The sequence below is a fragment of the Larus michahellis genome, unplaced genomic scaffold (assembly GCF_964199755.1).
Source record: "Larus michahellis unplaced genomic scaffold, bLarMic1.1 SCAFFOLD_78, whole genome shotgun sequence".
In the NCBI taxonomy this organism is placed as follows: domain Eukaryota; kingdom Metazoa; phylum Chordata; class Aves; order Charadriiformes; family Laridae; genus Larus; species Larus michahellis.
Genome location: NW_027436116.1, coordinates 879,021 through 899,866, shown reverse-complemented (window position 1 = coordinate 899,866; position 20,846 = coordinate 879,021). Strand labels below are relative to the sequence as shown.

Below are 20,846 nucleotides of genomic sequence, written 5' to 3'. Positions count from 1 at the left end.
ACTGAAAAAGCAAATTTGGCAGCGTCATCAGGGTGTAGTGGAATGTTAAAAAAGCAATCCTTAAGGTCAATAACGGTGAGATGCCAATTGCGGGGGATCATAGTTGGAGAAGGGAGCCCTGGCTGCAGAGCTCCCATATCTACCATAGCATCATTGATTTTTCTGAGATCATGGAGCAGGCGCCACTTGCCAGATTGCTTCTTAATAACAAAGACAGGTGAATTCCAAGGAATGGAACGTGGAATTCCAAGGAAATGGACTGTACCCAGAGAATCTGTGGATCCCCAGTAGATCCAAAACCTCCTTGTCTTTGCTGCGGAGGTGGGTGAGGCGAAAGAGAGCTTGCGTTCTGCGGGATCAGTAGTAATTGTGCAATGCGGCTTCCTTTGGGTACTGTGCAAGGGGGAAATGGGGTCCAGGCCATGATTTTAATTTCCCCAACGGTATCCGCATCAATTACTCCAGGCAATACAAAAAGTCCGGCTAAGGTAACCGATGATCTCCCTAATAGTAGCCCTTGTGTTTTCGGGGATAAAGGACCTGAAACATTAGTTGCTAATAAATGAACAGAGGAATCAAGCAACGTTACTGCGTGTGAGGTTGCCAGGTCCAATCCGGCGCTACCGGCTGTTGCTGGGCGAAGACTTGTGGCGAGGTCACACCCATCTGCATGGCTCGATCCACCGGCGACGATACTTGTGTCTGTGCGCGTCGCTGCCCCGCGCTCCGCAAGCGGTTTCCCTGTATCGGCTGCCCTTGAAAATTATACTTAGAACGACATTGATTAGCATAATGACGCCCCTTCCTGCATCGGGGACAGATCCCAGGGGCTTGAGCTTTAGCCCCCCATTAGAAGCGAGACAATTTCGTTTGATATGGCCTGGTTTACCACAACCACAACAATTTCCTCCCCCAGACATGCCTCTCATAGCTGCGAAAGCAGCTGCCATCGCTTCAAATTTATGGTCCACAGTACCGATACGATTACAAGCCTCTACCATTTCAACCAAAGTCGGAGCTGGGTTAGGGAGAGATTTAAGTAATTTTTTACAGTCGGCGTTAGCATTTTCAACTGCTAATTTTAATAGCAAAATTTCTCGAGCTTCGGTATTATCTATTTGGCGTTCTAAAGCTTGCTTAAGTCTATCAATGAATTGCATGTACGGCTCCCGAGGTTCCTGCGTAATAGAGGTGAATGCCTTTTGAGGTTTACTGGAATCGGGTATTTTAAGTAAAGCCTTTTTTGCTTCTTCGTGGATCGTTTCCAGGGCCTCTCGTGGACAATCTCAAGCCTGTGCCGCTGGATTAGAGTGCTGACCCGTACCCATAAGGTGCTCCATGGTCAGTGCGGCAAGAGCAGCATTATTATGACCCACGTAGCTGGTGAGGAGAGTTTGAAGGCCCCCCCTCCAGTGCGACTCCCACAGGGAATACTGGGAAGGGGTTAATAACAATTGCGCTAGCGATTTTAAATCATGGGGAGTCATAACATATGTATCAAAGACAGAAGACAGCAGGCTCGCAAAATATGGGGAAGAGAGCCCATGTTCTGTGACGGTACGGCGCAGCTCTTTAATCACCGGGAAGGACAAAGCCTTCCACTGCACTCCCCGGCCTTGATAAATAACAGGGGTGACTATCGTTCGCGCTATTTCCAAGTCACCTTCTTTTAAAGCTTGACGTCTAATATTCGCCCACGTATCATGAGGGTCAGGGGGGGTACAAGTCAGGCTCTTTATCAGGATCAACGGGCCCCGGGTCAAGCGGATCTTCCTCAGGAGGGTAGCCTGCGGCACAGACCTTTAAGGGTCCGGGCGACTTAGCACGTCGCGGAGGTAGCGGAGGGGGAAGCAAAGGCGGAGCTGATGAAGGTTCCCCCTTAGTATCTGGAGAGTCTTTATGGCCCTTTTTCTGTGCCTTAATAGCCTCAAAGATTATTTCTCCACCACGGAAGCAAACGCTGAGCCTCGGCATTCCCTGACGTCGCTAAGTCCCACAACTTTACCCCCACATCGTCCCAAAGTTCCCGTGTAAAAATACTGGAGGCTGTAACAGTGGGGATCTTCATTTGTACCCACTTAAGCATAATCTTTAAGTCCTGCCCGGAAATATCTTTTTTATGTTTCCGGAGGAGCGTTTTCATAACTTTATATACATCTCTCTCTGCGGGGGACATCTGATTCCCCATGTTTCCCACAGCTCACCTCTTAAATCCAGAGGGATTCCTGGCCAGTTCCTGCTTCCTTTCAGCAGCTCATTCAAAGTTCCGTGGGACTCGCAGCAAGCCGCTCAGCTAGGCGGTTCACCACCCCATCACGTCGGGGTCACCAATTTGCCGCGATTGAGAGACGGGACGCTGGTTGATGCAAGCAAGATGTCAGTTCATTAGACGCGTTGGAAAGCTTTTTATACAGCTACTTAACAGTTACATAAATTACACAAATTCTATCATTTCTGATTGGCTTAGCTCTAAATGTTTCATTACAATAATCCCTCCTACCTGCGGTTTCGCTACATGCTAGAAGCTACAGTTTTGGAATGTGCTAAAAGCTACAGTGACAACTTGTTGCCTACTCCCTACTTCTTCAAGGTTATTTATGTCAGACCTGCAAGGCCAGTTGTTCCCTGGCTCCTCAGATTTATTTGTCTCAGGTCTGCAAGGTCGGCATACCCTCGAATTTCTTGCATACTCGTACTTTTCTGCTAGCCGCCCCCAACACAGGGCTTTCTCATTTCTAAAATAAATACTCACTTACTCAACCCCAAAATACTCAGTACATCTCCAAAAAGAAGAACAAACACTGCAGGGATGAATGCGGCACGTTGAGGGCCTGGATCCCAGCATGCCGTCTTTTGTGCAGGTTTGAACGGTTTTTTAACCACCACACCCCCCGCCCAACTTCCAGACATTTTGGGGCCGTGAGCCGCCTCTTTTGGGGGAACTCCGTGTAACCCCCACATGCCCCCCTCGCCTGCTCCTCCCCCGTGGGGGCCGGGGGATGGAGAGCCGGGGAGAGAAGAGGTGGGCGGAGGGGGAATGGCGGGGGCGGCTGAGCCGGCAGGACCTGCCCATCCCAGCCACCGCCGTCTCGCCCAAGCAGGCCTTCGCCGCCAGCCAGAGCGGCCTGGAGTATCGGCGAGCCGTCCTGGCGCCAGAGAACCTGGACCAAACACTCTTCTTGCACCAAAACTTGCATTTTTTAGAATCAATCAGGAACAGCAATGAGGCGCGGAGCAGGAATCTCCATGCCCAGCCATTCCGGGGGTCGGCGGGGGTTTAAATCCAGACCCGTGGCAGGGATTTGGGACGCCAACTATTTTGCCAAATTCCTGCGGTTTCGGCATCTCTTTGGCAGCGAGGAGGCGTGAACACGCCGCTGCCTCCTGGCACTCGCTCTCTCACCCTGCCTCCGGAGCCAAACTGCTCAAAACTCATCCCTTTCTATGGAATTAGAAAATCACTCAGCGCTGCAACTTCCCACCTCCTTTTCTTTTTTGAAAAGGAAACAGCCCCCAGGGTTTTTTGGTTAAAAACTCCCAGTCCTCCCAGCTGGCAGGGCTGCCGCTGACTCCAGCCTCACTGGGAGGCCCGTCTTCGATTTCGGGAGGCAGCCGGTTTCCCTTTGGAATCGTTAAGGGCTAGAGAAAAACGTTACTCTGAGGTCTATTTTTAAAAATACAAGCCTTGAGAAGCCAAAGGAGAACGTTCCCACCCGCCTTCTGCTTTGGGGAAAGGAGTTTGTGGAGGCCCAGACCTGAGCATTGGGCCTTTCAAGAGAAAAACGGAACCAAACTATAGATTTTTTTTTTTTCTACTGGACGTGAATATTCTGCAAAACTTAAACAAACTCATTCATGAATCTGGTGGCCCGGAAACAAAAAAAATCAGCCTTTTTTATACTGTCAGTAGAGACAAGACACCTTTCTTCCCATTTCCTTCCTTCAACTAATCGAACCCTCCATGCTCCCTCCCAACCGCCACGTTAATTTATGCAAATAAGCACCAATTAATAAAATAAACACGCAACGGGTGCTTTACATATGATCGAGACACCTCATGGCCACCCAACAGCTTTAACCACCCCAATTCTGCTGCCCCAGAACCAGCGGAACAAGTTTTAAATCATTGAATTATCGCGCAAAGAGCTAGAGCAGGGCAAGAACTTTAAAACTGATGAACCAAATTTAATAAGTAAACAAAAAACCACACGTGAAAACTAACCTTATCTCTATCAAAAGGGTGCTGCAGTCCACATCTTAAATGCTGCACACGACCATCAGGGAAAAACGTTGTTAGACATGATGAACGTTTTGGGGCGATTTCCCCTATTCCCTCTCTTTTTAGAGCGGGGGCGACAGCATGTTCTCGAATCCTCAAAGCCCAGCCGCTGCCCAGGTGCGGAGAAAAAGGTGGGGTTTTTTAAGAGAAACGGTAAAAACTGGCCTCGTGGTTGGTTTGGTGTCAGTTCCTGGGTGTTATGGGAGGAGGTCAGCGGAATGCGGGGGGTTTGTGGCTTCGCCACCCTTTAAAAACGCTCCCGGGGACCTTTTAAACATCTTGTGGGCGATGGAGTCTCATGTGGGCGTTTCTCCCCTGGATCTTCTCAAACACCCTGAAAGTTAGAAAAGAAAGGGATTTTTAAGTCTTTTCTTTTTTTTTTAAAAATTTGTTAGACCAAGCTTCGTTATTCCTACTTTTGGGAATTCTTATGCTTTGCTGCATAGTTTGACAGAATTTTGGACGTTGGTGGTTCAACAAGGCAGATCGTGGGGGATTAAAATAGTAGAATTAATTGTGCGATCGCTTAAAACGAGGTTGAATTGAAACTCGAGGCATTTTGCTTGGTGTGAGTGAGTGGAGTGGGGAAGCCTCAGGCTGCAAATCCCTACGAAGCTCGAGGGTTTTTGGGTCAAAATGGAGAAACGCTGTGATTCTTGCACAAGGAGGGTCCTTTCTGAACCTCAGGGCTCGGTGGAGGGCCTCCCCGACTCTGAAAACACTGATTTTTTGGGGTTGAAAGCCAAATAAAACCGCCAAGCGGCCCCAGGGCAAGGGGAATCCTCAAGCGGCCCTCCCCCTCTGCCCCCCCCGGGTCGTTTTCGAGCCTCAAAACAGCCGGGATTTAGAAGAAAAATGAAGAGCTGACCTTCCACACTCGCCGCAGGGGAAAAAACCCGGATCTCCGGCACTGCCGTCCCAGCACCAGGAAGGACCGGGATCGATGGAGGAGCTGCCGTCGCTGTTGCGCTCCTCTTCTTGACTCCCTGGCTTTGGATTTTCCTTGGGCATGACGCAGCGCCTCTTCTTTGTGCTGCAAAGGGCCTGTAAATCAGATGAAAAACAGCTTGAAACAGCTGCGGGCGGCAAAAGAATGAGTTTTTTGTGACAGCAGTACCGTGTTTTACCAGCCCAACCCCACCCGGGTGGACTCTGAAAACTAAACAGTCGAAAAAAACCACTTTAGTTCGACTGGGAGAACCAGGCCTTGAAAGAAAAAAAGTATTATTTCTCTATTTTACGCAGAAAGCGCTTTCCTCCCCAAAAATCTATCCAAAACGTGGAATTCCGAAGAAACGAAGCGGCACGGCAGCCCCGTTTCTACCACCAAAAAATGACAAATATTTCTGTGAACCAAATCCGCTGTTGAGACACGGTTTTAGTCTGCATCTGCTGGGAGGAAAACCAGGAGCCATTTAATAAGGGAAACGCGGCAGTAAACTATCCAAGGGGCACATCGATGAGGATTCTCTCCCCCAGCGCACAAGCAAGCTGAAGTGTTTGAAGCAGACGTTTTGTGGACGTGCTACAGCGACAGAAAGAACGCAGCATTTAGTATTCCTCCCCTTCCTCCTCTCTCTCCCCTTCCACTGAATCCACCCCCAGCTCCTCATAATCCTTCTCCAGGGCAGCCATGTCCTCCCGGGCCTCTGAGAGCTCCCCCTCCTCCATGCCCTCCCCCACGTACCAGTGCACGAACACCCGCTTGGCATACATCACGTCAAAGTTGTGGTCCAGGAGGGCCCAGGCCTCGGCAATGCCCGTGGTGTTGCTCAGCACACACACAGCGCGCTGCACCTTGGCCAGGTGCCCCCCGGGCACCACCGTGGGCGGCTGGTAGTTGATGCCCACCTTGAAACCTGTGGGGCACCAGTCCACAAACTGGATGCTACGCTTGCTTTTGATGGTGGCGATGGCGGCCTTGACATCCTTGGGCACCACGTCCCCGCGGTACAGCAGGCAGCACGCCATGTACTTGCCGTGCCGCGGGTCACACTTCACCACCTGGTTGGCCGGCTCCAAGCAGGCGTTGGTGATCTCGGCCAGCAACAGCTGCTCATGAGAAGCCTTCTTGGCCGAGATGACGGGGGCGTAGGCAGCCAGTGGGACGTGGGTGTGAGGGTATGGCACCAGCTTGGTCTGGAACTCCGCCAGGTTGACACTGAGGGCCCCATCGAAGCGCAGGGAGGCCGTGATGGAGGACACGATCTGGCTGACGATCGTCCCAGCCAAGGGGGACGAGCTGGGGGACCCCCACCCCACCTCTGCCCTCGGCAGCAGGGCCAGGACAGACCCTCCACGCAGAGAGAAGGGGCCTGGCGCGGATTTCATCTCGAGCCCTCTTCCTCAGCCCAAAGCCACACAACTCCCTCTCTTTCTCAGCCCCCAAACCAGCCACGCCAGCCCCTTTGCCAGCCCCGCCAGCAGGAGTCCCACTCTCCCTGGCAGGCCCCAAACCAGCTCCCCCCTCTGCTGCCTCTGCCCCTCTGCAGCCCCCCTGGGCAACACTGAGGGAGCGCAGCCACCCCACAGCACCCCAAACCCCCCAGGACATAGGCACCCCGCGGGGAGCCGGGCCCAGCCACTCCCCTCACACCTGCCAAGGCCCCCCCTCAGGCCCCCCGTGCCCCCAGCCCCACTCAGGGCCCTCCCGCCCCACCCCACCACCCCTCGGGGCCGCCCACTCACCTTGACGCGCTCCAGCTGCCTCACCATGTGCTTGCGGGAGCCCTGCGGGCCTGGCCCGACCCACCACCCGTCCGCCGAGCCACGCTTTCCCCCCAGACCGTCCCGCATTCATTTCCAGGCGGCCGCCGTTTTCCCCCGGCCCCCTCAGCTTCCGGAGCGCCCTGGCCCAGCCCGGCTCAGCTCCAAGAAGATCAGCCAGATGCAAAAGCTACCACCACCGAGCACCAAGTTCTTCAGAATGTTGTGTAGAACGTAGAAGGCCGGCAACGCTCCATGACAGCGCTTCGCCGGGCATTTCGGCACATTTCTAGCCAACTTTGGCTCAAAAAGCCTGCCGTTGAGGACTGGCCGAGCCACTGAGACAAGGTCAACGTCAGCTGGAAGGGCCTACGCAGCCTGGGCCTTGCACCAACCACACGCTGACTCCTCAACAGGGGTTCCCTTGTCCCCGCTTTTCCCAGAGTTTGCTCTTCTTCCAATGGCTGGGCGCACATTTTAGTCTTTCATCAGCCAAAACCCCCCAAATCCCTGGCCATTCTGCCTGGAAGGTATCAAAAAAAACACCCGAGAGGTAAATCATTCCGCCAAGACCATCCTTTAGCCTTTCTTGCCATCCTCAAGTATTTTGAATTGCGCATTTCTAACGCTTAGATTAAGTTTATACCCCAAACAATGTCGCACAATCAAATCAGGTCGTGGGTTTAGGAGGAACTTAAACCGCAACTCCAAAGTGATTAACAGGTTAAGTATTTCCCATAAATTCCACCAACAGGCCCCTGGAACCTTTACCAAGTCTGTTACCAATAGTGTTAATTACCACCAAACCCATTCCTGCTGCGTTATCTGAATAGAATTGGGGGTATTTTAAGGGAGGTGTGATGCTGAGCGCCTAAAGTGGTGACCGGTGGCTCACAGAAGCCATTCCAGCACGGGATTTTTGCTGAATACACTCAAAAATCACTAAAATCACCACCCACCTCCTTCCCTGCTGGCAAATTCGTTGTCATGGATGGTACCAAGATGTTTACCAGTAACTATTTTTGAGAAAGAAAATAATTTACAGCTTTAAAATCAGTTATGACAGGAAACTAGGACAAAACATAGAAATAACCTTGTAGTTTTCAGCCCCCCCAATCCTTCTCTCTTTGTCTCAGAAAGAAAGACCAAAAAAAAGTCAAAAATGCGCCTTTCTTACTTTAAAAACTAGGACTTGATTTCAGTTTAGTTACACCTCAGTAAATCTGTGCAAATGTGTGGAGGTTCTCTGAAACGTTGAGGCCGCTCGTCGTGTTGAGTACTATTTATCCTAAATTCTAAATTCAAAGTTGCCCCTAAGTGATACAAACCGTGTTAATTTGTGACATGAAACGGGAGAAGAAAGCTTTGCACTCTATTTTGATTTCTTTCTCATTGGAAATAATGCCATGAGCCATCTTCTTGAGTATGAGCTCTGTTTCTACAGATCTGAATAAAAGAGCCCTCAACCATAATCAGTTCACAAACGGAGTTGAGACCGGGCAGCATTTCCAGCTAAGGCAGTTCCAAGCAAACAAAAGAGACGAAGAGACGTTACAGGACACCAGCAGGGAAGGGTCTTAAAAAGAGGCCTCTTTGGTTGTCCCAGTGCTGCTGGAGCGTTCCTCTTCTTTTCTTAAAACAGTCGTTTTTCTCCGTTCCTCCTCGAAAATAACTTTAATTGCTCCTACCCTCTGAAGAGTGTGACTGCTGCAGAATTAACCACTGTGATGAGTCCCTCTCTTAGGCTGAGCCCAGCCTCAGTGTCTGGGGTCGCTCCTGCCGTGCCGTGTCTCACCTGTGCTGCGCTGCTCCCTGCGTTTACTTCTGAGGGGTTCTGGTGCTGCAGCGAAGGAAGGTGCTCTGGGGAGCCATGGAAAGCAGAAACACCATAGGGAGGTTGGGAGCATGGGAGGAAGCAGTCTAGGTGACACCACTTTTCATAGTCCTCAGAAAGAAAGCGAGGAAGCTTTCTGTCCTGTTAAAATCTTAGCTCCTGGTTGAACCTGCTTCCTGCTTTGCTCTCCTCTGTGACCAGGTGCAACCCCGTGTGCAGTATCTCTTAGCCCAAAGACAATGCTGAGTTTGGGCTCTTGCCCTGGGAATCAGAGGAAAAAGTTCTTTTCCTCCTATTTGCAAGCCACTTAGTTCTCATCTCCTGCGGTTGGTCGGTGGCGGATGGTGCAGACGAGCGGTCGGCATGAGGCACCTCCTGTTGGTGCTGCTGCTGCTGGGTGCCGTGTGGGCGGACGACAAGGAGGAGGAGGAGGAGGACGTGGGCACAGTGGTGGGCATCGACCTGGGCACCACCTACTCCTGCCTGTGTGGGCATCTTCAAGAATGGCCGGCTGGAAATCATCTCCAACGACCAGGGGAACCGTATCACGCCGTCCTATCCTACGTGGCATTCACGCCTGATGGGGAGCACTTGATCGGGGACGCCACCAAGAACCAGCTTACATCCAAACCCGAGAACACTGTGTTTGATGCCAAGCGGCTCATCGGCCGCACCTGGAATGGCCCTTCCGTGCAGCAGGACATTGAGTACCTGCCGTTCAAGGCTGTTGAGCAGAAAGCCAAGCCCCATATTCAAGTCGATGTTGGAGGTGGACAGACAAAAATCTTTGCTCTTGAAGAAATTTCTGCTATGGTCCTGACAAAGATGAAGGAAACTGCAGAGGCTTACCTGGGGAAGAAAGTTACCCATGCTGTTGTTACTGTGCCAGCCCACTTCAATGATGCTCAGCGTCAGGCTACAAAGGATGCTGGTACCTTTGCTGGGCTGAATGTGATGAGAATCATCAATGAGCCAACGGCTGCTGCCATTGCTTATGGACTGGACAAGAGCGAGGTCGAGAAGAACATGCTGGGTTTGACCTGGGTGGTGGAACACTCACCCTCCTCACCATTGACAATGGAGTCTTTGAAGTTGTGGCTACTAATTGTGGATGCCGAAGGACCTGCGGACGCGGCACCCAGAACGAGCCCTGGAGTTCTCATCGCTCTCACTGACGGCAAACCGTGGGATAAGTAAACAAGCCCTAGCTACACAGCACCTGGGCCATGATAGGAGGAAGAAAAGGAGAGAGCGCTGAAGGCCAGCCGGGTTGCTAAAGATGACTAGCTTGTCTTGGTTTACACCATGTATGGTATGTGGTATGTGTGCTATGTGCTGTGTAATCACATGATAAGGATGTAGCAGTGGGAAATTGCTAGCTCTGTTGCAGAGGGTATTTAAGGAGGCTGCTGCCTAAAATAAAGCGATTTCGTTTGTGCACCGAACGGAGTCCATGCCTAATTGCCACAAATGGTGCCCCGTGTGAGACGGAGCGATTAACGAGGTTTGACCAGTGGCGAGCCCCACAGAACTTAAGTGCTGCTGAAAGGAAGCAGGAGCTGGCTTCAATCACCTCGTCAAGAGAGGTGAGCTGTGGGGAGTTATGGGGAGTAACAAATCTTCAGAAGAAAAATCGGGACTAGGGCTAATGGAGGGACTCTTGCGGAAACATCACGTATATACGAGCCTCCAGACCTTAAAAAAGATACTGAAATGGGTCTCTGTTAATTGCGATGGTGTCAGTGCAATCGCTATTTTTAGTATAAAAATGTGGGACGCAGGAGGGGTTAAACTTTGGGCCAGAGCCACGAAGGTGGACAAGGTTGCCCCAGGTAGATAGACCAGGGTGGGCCGTAGAACCGATGGAAGTCCTGAAATATTGGTGGAGTTTTCACCAGCCGACACGCTTACGCTCTCGGGAACGGCTCGCCCATGCAGGGCGTATGGCTGGCTGTTCGTTGTTTGTCTATAAGATCATGGTTGATCAGGAGAAGGAGCTGAGCCAAAATCTATAGGATGCTCTGTAGGAAAATGAGGAACTTCAGGGTGAGCTCTTGTTGCAAAGGCAAACTTTTATGTCAGTCGTAAGTGATGAAAAAAAAAAAAGAAAGAAAAAACAAAAAAAAAAAGAAAAAAGAAAAAAAAAGAAAAATGAGAAAAAAAAGAAAAAAGAAAAAAAAAGAAAAAAAAAGAAAAAAAGAAAAAGAGAAACCCAAACAGGAACAATTAGACGGGGAATGTGCCACATTAGCACAAAAGTATGCCATACGCGCTACGAGAAAGCAGCAGAAAAAGAGAAATAGGACACCTGATTCAAAGCAGTACCATAGAGATATGTTTTTGTTTTTTTCCTATATGTTATTGCATGCCCTGGTAAATTACTCTGTGTTATACCCTGCGAGACTAAATGGACCCCAGCACCCCTCTGCACAATACCCTGCGGCTCCAGGATAGCCCAATTGCTGTATTTTGGTGCCTGTCCCCCGAAAGTTGTTCAAACACAAAGGAGGAACCGAGGCTTTGGCTCAGCCAGGAACCCACAGATACTACGGACGCAATCCGTCAGTGCTGGCCGACCATTGATGCAGTGCACATTAACGATGCAAGGAAAGATCCTGTTTGCATGAGCGGTATTCCGGACACCGGAGCGGATGTCAGAGTCATCTCTAAAGACAGATGGCCTGTGAACTGGCCGTTAGTACAAATGGGGAAGGCATTAATGGGCATTGGCGGGAATGCTTTGCCTTTACAGAGCAAACACATAATTCAGACCCAGGGGCCCGAAAATCGTGTTGCCTCAGTCCGTCCTTTTGTGTTAACTACGCCAATTACTTTATGGGGCTGAGACCGTATGAGCCAATGGGGAATACAGATTGGGTCACATTTGTCTCAGGGGCCACTGAGGTGCAAGCCACCTTAAACTTAACCTGGAGATCTAATAACCCTGTTTGGGTGGAACAGTGGCCCTTGTCACGCGAAAAGTTGCGCCACCTTCATCAGCTAGTTGAAGAACAGCTCCGAGAAGGCCATATAGTCCCAACGACCAGTCCACGGAATTCGCCTGTGGAATTCGCCAGGTCTGTTACCCTGAAATTTTGATTTTCACCTTACTAATGTACTGGGAATGTTGTGATCTGCGTGAGCATTTAGATAAAGCCTATAATTGCAGAAGTGAAGCTGTGGAGGCATTCTTTCAGAGCCTCAAGGAAGCTGTTCACGGTAGAAACCAGAACACGTAAAAGTCACAGCAGAAGAAGCCTGCACATAATAACCTTACAGCCTGTGAAAGCCAAGGAGTGCCATTACAAGTAAAATACCAGGATTTTTTACTCCAGAGAACAAGATTGCTGTGCGCTTTGAAAAACCAAACCAAACCAAACCAAACAGCTTGCTTCAGCGGAACCTAGGGTTTTTTGCAATAGAGGGGATCAAGTATTAACTGAAGTATTCCACGTAATGGTTACGAGAATGTACATGCTGCAAGACTGAACTCCTATTAGCAGCAATATCCTGCCAGTACTATTCATGCTGACTAGTACTCTACTTCTTGAGTAAATCAGCAATTTTTATGAATAGCCCGAAAGGTAAATACAAGACAAACTCTGTTCTGCACTCCTTCGGAGCAAAGATGGAAGGTGGCAGCTGAATGATAACACACTTTAAATGATGATGACAAAAGAACTTCTGTTGAAGGATAACGCTATCTGTATCAGGAAGATGGAACACGACCCATTCAGTACAGATTAGACAGTGATGGCCAATACCTGAGCGTGACTGAATCTCCTCAGGATAAGGCAGTTGGAACTTCAAAAAACAAATGAAGTCTCCCCAGTTCTGAGGCTTTGTGGGTACTTCTTTTACTCCTGATATAATGCAGAACAACCTCAAGAACACTCCAGTTAAAGATTAAGAACACCTACAGCACTCTGGGCAATTAATTACATAGAGGAAGAAACACCTCTGCCAGGCCCTTTTTCCTCCTGCCTGTTATCTGTGATTCATTACGGAGAAGGGCTTAGGACGGCTTCTCAGAGCTGCCCACTGCTACACAGCTCCTTGAGAAAAGGAGAACTAACCCCCCCAACACGCTCAACAGGGTGAGGCAGCGGTAGCTAACAATCTGCCCACAATACTTTTAATAGTGTCTATTGAAATGAGCGTAAGGCGGCAGTTAAATACAGTTCTTTTACAAAGTACCAAGCTTGCAGGAGGTACAACGTGCAGCCCCAGGAAATACAAAGCTCTTAAAGCAACGGCAATGTTCCTAATGTAACCCTACAAGTCGACCTCTGTGCAGTATGAAAATAAGAGAACTTGGAGAAAAATACATAGCCAGGGCGCACCGGAAAACAAGATGTTGCATTGTTATTAAGGTGTGTTCTGCTGCTTGGTCTGCACTGAACACACAAGCAACTGCCCTCAGTGTCATGTGAAACTCTGTTTTTAAAGATCTAATGAACCAAGAAAGACAGTAATTCCACTGGGCAAAAAGAGAGTTTTGCAAAATCTGACCGTGAAAACTTTTCAAATGTTTCCATTTTCCAGCTGTTCACTGACAAAAGACGTGAGGCCTGCCACTCAGCCAAAACTTGCAAAGAATAGGCAAAAAAATGAAATAAAATACAGCACATATAGAGAAAAGATATCTTAAAAAACTGCTGGAAAGTTCACCTACCCATTTTAAAAGTGAATCATCTTCCAAAGTATTGTGATTGGATAAATTACGGTAAGAGTTAGTATGATGGTCCAGTATGTCTATATTCTTAGTATTATTACGCTAAGAATTCGTGTAATGGTCCAGTAACATTACATTAATATTTTGGGCTTAAAATAGTCAAACTGAAATATTGGACTTATAAAAAAGGTGGAATAAAATTGAAGTTCTTTCACTGTCCTCCACTCAAAGAAAACAGCAGCAAGTGAGTATACGGACCTGTATTCTATTCCTTTCAGATCATGTAAACATGTCACACCTTCAACTCGCCTATTATGTTAAGTACTGACTACCACCAGAAAATGTGAGCAGGATTACTCTAAACTTGTGTCTTACCAATAAAGGGGACATCAATTTCGAATCTATACATAGAGGAGTATATGAACAACTACATGAAGAAAACAACCCAAACAGATTTAGTCTTTAATGGAAGAAAAACCTCCAACCCAACCAAGCCCGAGAAAAAATATCTGCCTACTGAAGAAAATAGTCGCTAGAATCAGTGACACATGTCACCTTCCCAATCACGTAACATTTTTGACTACAACCACATCAAATCCTATTGACTCAAGATTGGGTTAGGTGTATCACACCATCTTACCTGCAGTCCATCTTGGTATTGAACAGCTGCCTGCAGAGCTTCAACAAGCTTATCTGCCCGTTCTTTCCGTGTTTTGCTTAAGGCATCCCAGGCAGAATTCAGCTGCAAATAGGTGAAATTTACTCCAGTGGACAAAAGAATGTTACTGCTGTATAATGTGCGTTCGCTAATTATTCACTCATCAATAACACCAATAAACTAAGCATGAATAGTTCATATTAATTCCATGTTAAAACTCTTGTTCTCCTTATCACTGCATAGTTACTTTCCTTCAGAACACACTCGACGTTCTGGATGACAAAAGCTGTAAAATTCAATACTGATTATTGAATAGTTTTCTTAACCTACGGATTACAGTCAATATGGGAAATAGTATTATTAAATCATTTGGAACTGCATCCTTATCAAAAAGGTAGCTTAAAAGAAACATACACTGCTGAACACTGGAGAAATTGTCAGTACTCTGTAGTCATCCAAGCAGGATTGTCTCAGTCAAGATGTTGCACTTGGCATAAACCAGACACGTTTCAAATTTATTCTAGCACCCCTATTGCAAAAAAGAAGCCATCTGTTACATTAATCAGTGACTCTTTCACAAAAAACCTTTCTGTCTTTTACAGAACTTTTAACCCATAAATCGATAAAATAAAATTCTCTATACATTCTAAACTAATACGAGCCAAGATCCATTTACTTGAAAAGCAAACCTTATGTTATCATAAAAGCTTCAGGGGTATCTTACATTTGCCACAAAAAGTTTATTTTCAAAATTTGTTGGGGGCAGGGAGGGGATGGGATATTTCCCATACCTCATCTATACTCTTGTTGACAACAGGTTTGTCAGGCTCTCCACAAGCAGCTCTAAGCTCAGAGCCAAGGCTCAGAACTGTTGCTAGTTCCTCTTGTAGTCCATCAGTTTCTTCTTTAGCAGCCTACAAAGAGAAAAAAATTCAATGCCGCTCACACTAACTTTAATAATCTATGTACAGCTTGTTTTCAAGAGAGGACATGGCAGGATTCGGCCTGTGGTTTCTTTAAAGTCCCTTGGACTCACAATCTGACGCTTCAAACACAATCATCCTTTTGCAGGGTCAGAGTGAAATCAACTGACATCAGTCTAAATTATAACAATGGCTTATGATGTCATTTTGCATGAGATGAAAAAAAAAACCAGGAAGTTTTCAATTAGATTTCTTTAATCAGAGTGATTTCTTTTTCAGAGGTTGTCAGTCAACCCTCAAATCTTTAACTATCAGCATGAATAATTACAGGCTTAGAGCATAATACATAGCGCAGGATACATGCGTACACCTTTCATTTAGATGTTCCCTATTACTCAGGGAATCTAAAGTACGTATAACTTTTAAAAGTCTCAGTGACGTGCTTATTATATACACGTTTATAAGCAGATATGCAAATATAAGGACAGGCACATGTTGCATGCTCATTGCAATTCAGAACTGGTACACGTTATTTACCACAGACTCTTGAGATATCACTAGAGTAAATTTCTACACAATTATCCCTCTTGGTTTCTAAAAAAATAGCCTCCTGTGGTATTTCATAGTAATTCTGTCTTTTCTCCGCATACTGTAAATAAAATAAGTCAACAAAATACTTTCTACTGACCTCAGCATCTTCTTGCTCTTGCGTGACTACAGACGGGTCAACTCCAGGTCCCTCCAGTTCTCCAATGAGCTCCTGAGTATCTTTAATAGTAGCTGCAAGAGCCACGTGACTACACCATAACTTCGCGGCTAGTTTCATTACATCCAACAATTTGGCCTCCCTCTCCTCAGTCAAGCTCCAGATGTCTTCCCAAATGAGGACCATTTGGTCTAGTTTATCTTGAACAGCTAAACAACAGAGGAACTAGATTACTACCTTGGCAAACGATTCTTGGCCATAAATCTCTCTACAGTTCTACAGCAGAAACATATGGGTATCTTTTAAAATTTAGACTGTAAAATTGTTTCCTTACAGCACTCCTTATAATCTTAAGTGGAAACAGCCACCATAACCCTAAAAAATAAAACAACGGTCATATCCACGATGAATTATTTTAAACAAATACTTTGCTTTTATACATCTTCTCCAGCTTCTCCAGGAGAACACAATCCCCGGATCAGTGGTCATCAGAAATGAAGATTTTTATATGCTGCAGCTTGCTGCATTTCCACTACATGAAACTTTCCTCCCTCTATTACCTTTAGCAGATATATCCTTATCGACTCCTTCTGAGCGAGCAATCATTTCCTTCCCTCTCTGTTTAAGCGTCTCATACACCAGCTGAAGTTTTTCCAGATCCACTGACACGTTCTTATTTTCACTGATTTGCTCTTTAATCTTCTCAACCTCTGCTGAGATTGAAGGTGGCTGCCTCAGACGTTCAACTATGCCCTTCAGACTCTCAAGAGTTGGATCTGTCTTGTCATGAAACTGGTAGGGTGGTAAAGGACAGAAAAAAGTGGCAGAGAAATTAGGAAAAAGAAAAACAACTGAAAAATGGCATTTGAAATTCTCTTGGAAAAAGCTACTTTAAAATTAACATATTTAACATCTCTAGCCAACATATGTATGTGCCACTTGCAATACTGCCCTTCGTGGTTCTTCCCCTCTTTCAATATCTAAATTACAAAAATGACCTTGCAAAATGGTACTTCCTCTCAGATGGAAGAATTTTACTATGAAGTCTGGTTTCGGTCCTGAGACATTCCATCTGAAGATGGAGAGCCATGACTCATCGGCTCTTTCATGAGCCATTTCATCATTTTAGCAAGCTGTTTACCTGAGTAGTATATGCATACTTTTTCATATCAGGACCAATATACTGGCATATAACCACTGGTTAAGATTCGATATGTAGGGTCATTCAAAAAGATGTTTGTTAGTGCCCAGGCGATGCTTGTTACTGCAGTAAAGGAACGTTACTTTCTGCAACTAAAAGCACGCAACAGCATGTGTTATGTTGACCCACAGTTGACTGAGCCCAGGGAGGTGTCCAGAAACTCAATTACAGCTCTGTAACATGATTCCATAGGTTAACATGTAACATGGCTCCATAGGTTATGTGGTGCCTTTGATGCGGAGTGCAACTTAAAATAATTTAAAACCTGAAGAGTTAAATAATTCTTCTTCCAGGACTGTCTAGACAAACACTGACGTAAACCATCGTAGTGCAGAGCCCTAATAATATATATTTATGTATCTTGATAAAAAGAAAGATTATATAAAATTACATTCCGGGCGTTACAATGTTTTGCTTTGCCATCTGCATATACCTTAACGTACAGAAAATGAACCTTAATGTATTGCGTAAATAATTAAGCATTTTCTCAACATCTGATTATACTCTACCTGTTACCAAAGAATGCATTTTTATTCTTGCTTTCTGTACTTAGCCAGTACAACATGTTAATGTCTACCGCATACAAAGCAGGGACTCCAATGCTAAGTAAATATCTTGATTTTCAAATGTGCAGCTCCATGCATCTTTCAGAGGTGTGAATAAGGAAGGTGTTTAGAATGACTAAAGTAAAACATAATGTCTATAACAAGTTCAAAAGCAGGATAATATGTCACTTCTCTTCCTTAGCTTCTTAAACTCAGTCCGTAGGGGCTAGGAATATGACATGAAGTACAATGACCTACGACAAAAATGATTTAGAATGTCGACTTGATGAGAACTTTAAGGTGTATTTCTTTAGTTAGTATTTTGGACCTGAGCAGAATATAGCACTTAATTTCCAGTGAACACAGAAAAGGGGGAGCTTCCTATCAAAGGAGCGGTATAGAACAAACCATTTTTATTCCGGTTTTTGTATGGGTTCATGTACAGTTTTACTGAGCTCTTTTCTGAATTTGGGGTTGAGTAAAAGAATTTCAGCTTGGGTTTAATGACAATTAACTCAATATTTAAAAGTCTCCAAAACGTGATACCTAACAATCCTCTGCCGAGGTTCACTGCATAGGCTGATGAATCTAAGATGGGCAGCTTTTATGGACATGATCTGAATTTTATGCTCACGACAACATTTTGTGAGGTCTAATTTTGCTCGCAATACTTTTACATAACAGCTTAAGCACACGTTACGTTAAGTTCTTGTGGGTCTGCAACGAAGACCAAATGCTGGTACTGCTGCCAAACTACCCTCTAGTTCCGTTGGTAACGGACTGTAACTAAAGCTGCCAAGTTCGAGACACGACTGTATTCAAGTTAACTGATCAACAGTGACATCCATATACAAAGGAAGCATCAGCTAGTAACGGACCAGCAAGAGAAAAAAGAATAAAGTGAAAATAAAATCCCACACTTTTAGACCAAATGTTCCTTTTTTTTTACTTCAAAATTAAGAAGCAATACCATTTTTCAACTGCAGCAGTCTTAATACCAATATATCAAATTATAACCCCTCAAGAAATAGAAAAATCAAGGCCATAAGCAGTGATACGAACATTCACAGGCCTTTAGGTTGAAAAATACAGAGAACACAGAAATTTAGTCTTGATACAGACATGTAAGATGACAATGTCTGCGTATCTTTCCATTTGAATGAACCCAATTATACTTTAAACTTAAATTGATACCTGGGTACACTGAGAAATGGCTTCATCCAGTGCCAGTGCGCGCTTTTTGACTTCTTCCTTAATTCTACTCTAAAGGGTGTCAGCTGCCACATATTCCTCTTGGATAGAAAAACCTTCCCCTGGGCTCAGCTCCCGCAACTGAGGCCCCGTTTTGTTCATCTTATCTATAGGAGGCTTGTGCTCAGCCATCAGCTCACGCAGTTGCTATAACAAACAAAACAACTTCTCAGTTTCTTATGCTTGCACCACCACATTACAGCTGTCCACACTTCTAACACAACCAGCTGGCGAGAAATTCCAAACAAATTCCCTTCATCCTAATGTCAAGCGCAAATAATATCGAACAAAGGTAGTGATTGCTCTGCCGGTGATGGCTCCCATTCCAACAGAGAGAGCTATCCAGGCTTTAAACACCACAATTAGAGACGCACTGGAAAGGTCCAGGCAATACTCTCGTAGGACAGATGATTGATTACAGGCAAAATATAAGATGCTAACTATGCATATGATCTTGGCAACAGACACTCCCCATATTTAGTACCTATAATGACAGAAATGTCAACAATATTGCAGGCATGTGCATAACACCACTGCATATATACTTTTCGTGTTGGTATTTGTCACTTGCCTCAAACCCTTCCATTGAAGAACATCACAGAAAGAGGTACTGGCATTGCAAGAATATGAATTCAAATTATCCTTGCTTTAAGAAGAGGGAAGTAGCACAAGGAAGAGTCAAAGAAATCAGTGAAAAGGAGAAACGGACAAGGAAGACCGATTGGGAGAGACTATCAACCTAGTTTAGCAGTCTCCTCTCTGGCCACAAGACCCCTCTGTCTTCACAACAGCGCTATTTCTTAATTGACACAAAGTTTAGCAAGTAATTAATAAGTAAATTAAATTTCATCTCAGCTGTCTACTCCCTCTCATCATCCACCCCCTAAGTAAGTCAAAACTTGCATAAAACTTGTGGAAGTGAAAGGTCACAAGGTGTCTTCCAACTTGCCAAAGGATTTGGGTTTTGTTTACTTGCACCCGTAGATCTGACAAAAGGGAAAGGTTTTTTGCAGGAGTAGCCCGATCCTTCCCTCCACTTTTATTTATTTTCTCAGCTCGTTCCTCCCTTTTCAGGAAAATCCCACTCTCTTGTGAGGCACTGTCCCTCCTGGTGCTGTGAACTCCATGCATTTCTACCCTATAGCCCCTGTGCAGGAACATGAGAGGCACATGCTCTGTTCCGCTCAGCTCAGACTTTGTTTAAGTTAATGAAGGCACAGAAAAGGGCCTGTATCAGTCTCGGTGTAAATACATCCTCTTGTCTTCAACTAAGCTTCTTCCCTTAAAACGACATCCTGATACTGGCTCGCTTACTTGCTCCTCCCCAGAGGAGGAGAGGTTGAGAAGATTGAAAAGACAGTGACCATGACTCTCAGCAGCCCTCTGAGGGCAAAACAGCAATGAAAACACAAATCCCCCTGACTCTAGCTCTTACCCAGAATGTAACTCCTTGTGTACCTTGTAGCAGGGAAAATAATGCTGGTTAGCGGAGAAGAGGCAAAGGTGAAACTAAGAGCAGCCTGAAATTTTTTAGAAAATAATTTTGTGTGGTTTATTTCTGTGCACAAATAGATGATTTGACACAAGGCCCACAAGCGTGCACATTTCTGGGTCCAAACCTTACGCTAGTGCTGTGCCCACGGCTTAGTTCAAACCAAACTGACTGCATGCTACTCACACAGAACCGACTCTATGAATTCCATGACTTGGAATAAAGACGGTCATCAGTAAATACATCAGAACAGAAAGGTAAGTAAATACAGAAAACGGTTTTCAATTCACATTCAGAACCTTTTTTTTTTTTTTGAATACAACAATAAATGACTTGGTCTTCTCCACGATCTACTATTGGGTAAACAATTCCAGTAAACAAGTATTCCAGATCAGATTACGTGTTAAAATTGCCTGACATTAATCTTCTACTTAACAATCAAATCCCAGCTAATGGCATAGCCCAGGGAAAATGCAAAAATAGAAGCTCATCTGAAGGGCCTCTCATGCAAGCAGAATGATTGGGGGGACAATCCTGGAAGTAAAGCAAGCATGATTTGGTTCACAGTGACTAAAC

At 45.9% G+C, this 20,846-nt stretch overlaps 2 protein-coding genes and 1 pseudogene across 2 annotated transcripts; 1 reads left to right on the top strand and 2 right to left on the bottom strand.

The window, feature by feature from the left end:
* LOC141736956 (endoplasmic reticulum chaperone BiP pseudogene) overlaps positions 1 to 20,846 on the top strand; it is a 134,311-nt pseudogene that overhangs the window by 56,792 nt on the left and 56,673 nt on the right.
* On the bottom strand, positions 5,784 to 6,632 carry LOC141736963 (tubulin alpha chain-like). Its single transcript, XM_074571632.1, has one exon. It carries the CDS (start codon positions 6,608 to 6,610, stop codon positions 5,831 to 5,833), a length of 780 nt encoding a protein of 259 aa, XP_074427733.1. The 5' UTR covers positions 6,611 to 6,632; the 3' UTR covers positions 5,784 to 5,830.
* LOC141736950 (microtubule-actin cross-linking factor 1, isoforms 6/7-like) lies at positions 10,195 to 18,912 on the bottom strand. Its single transcript, XM_074571623.1, has 6 exons — positions 18,722 to 18,912; positions 16,342 to 16,573; positions 15,764 to 15,990; positions 14,944 to 15,066; positions 14,135 to 14,236; positions 10,195 to 10,410 (listed from the first exon to the last, which is right to left on the bottom strand). Exons 2-6 carry the CDS (start codon positions 16,385 to 16,387, stop codon positions 10,195 to 10,197), a joined length of 714 nt encoding a protein of 237 aa, XP_074427724.1. The 5' UTR covers positions 16,388 to 16,573; positions 18,722 to 18,912.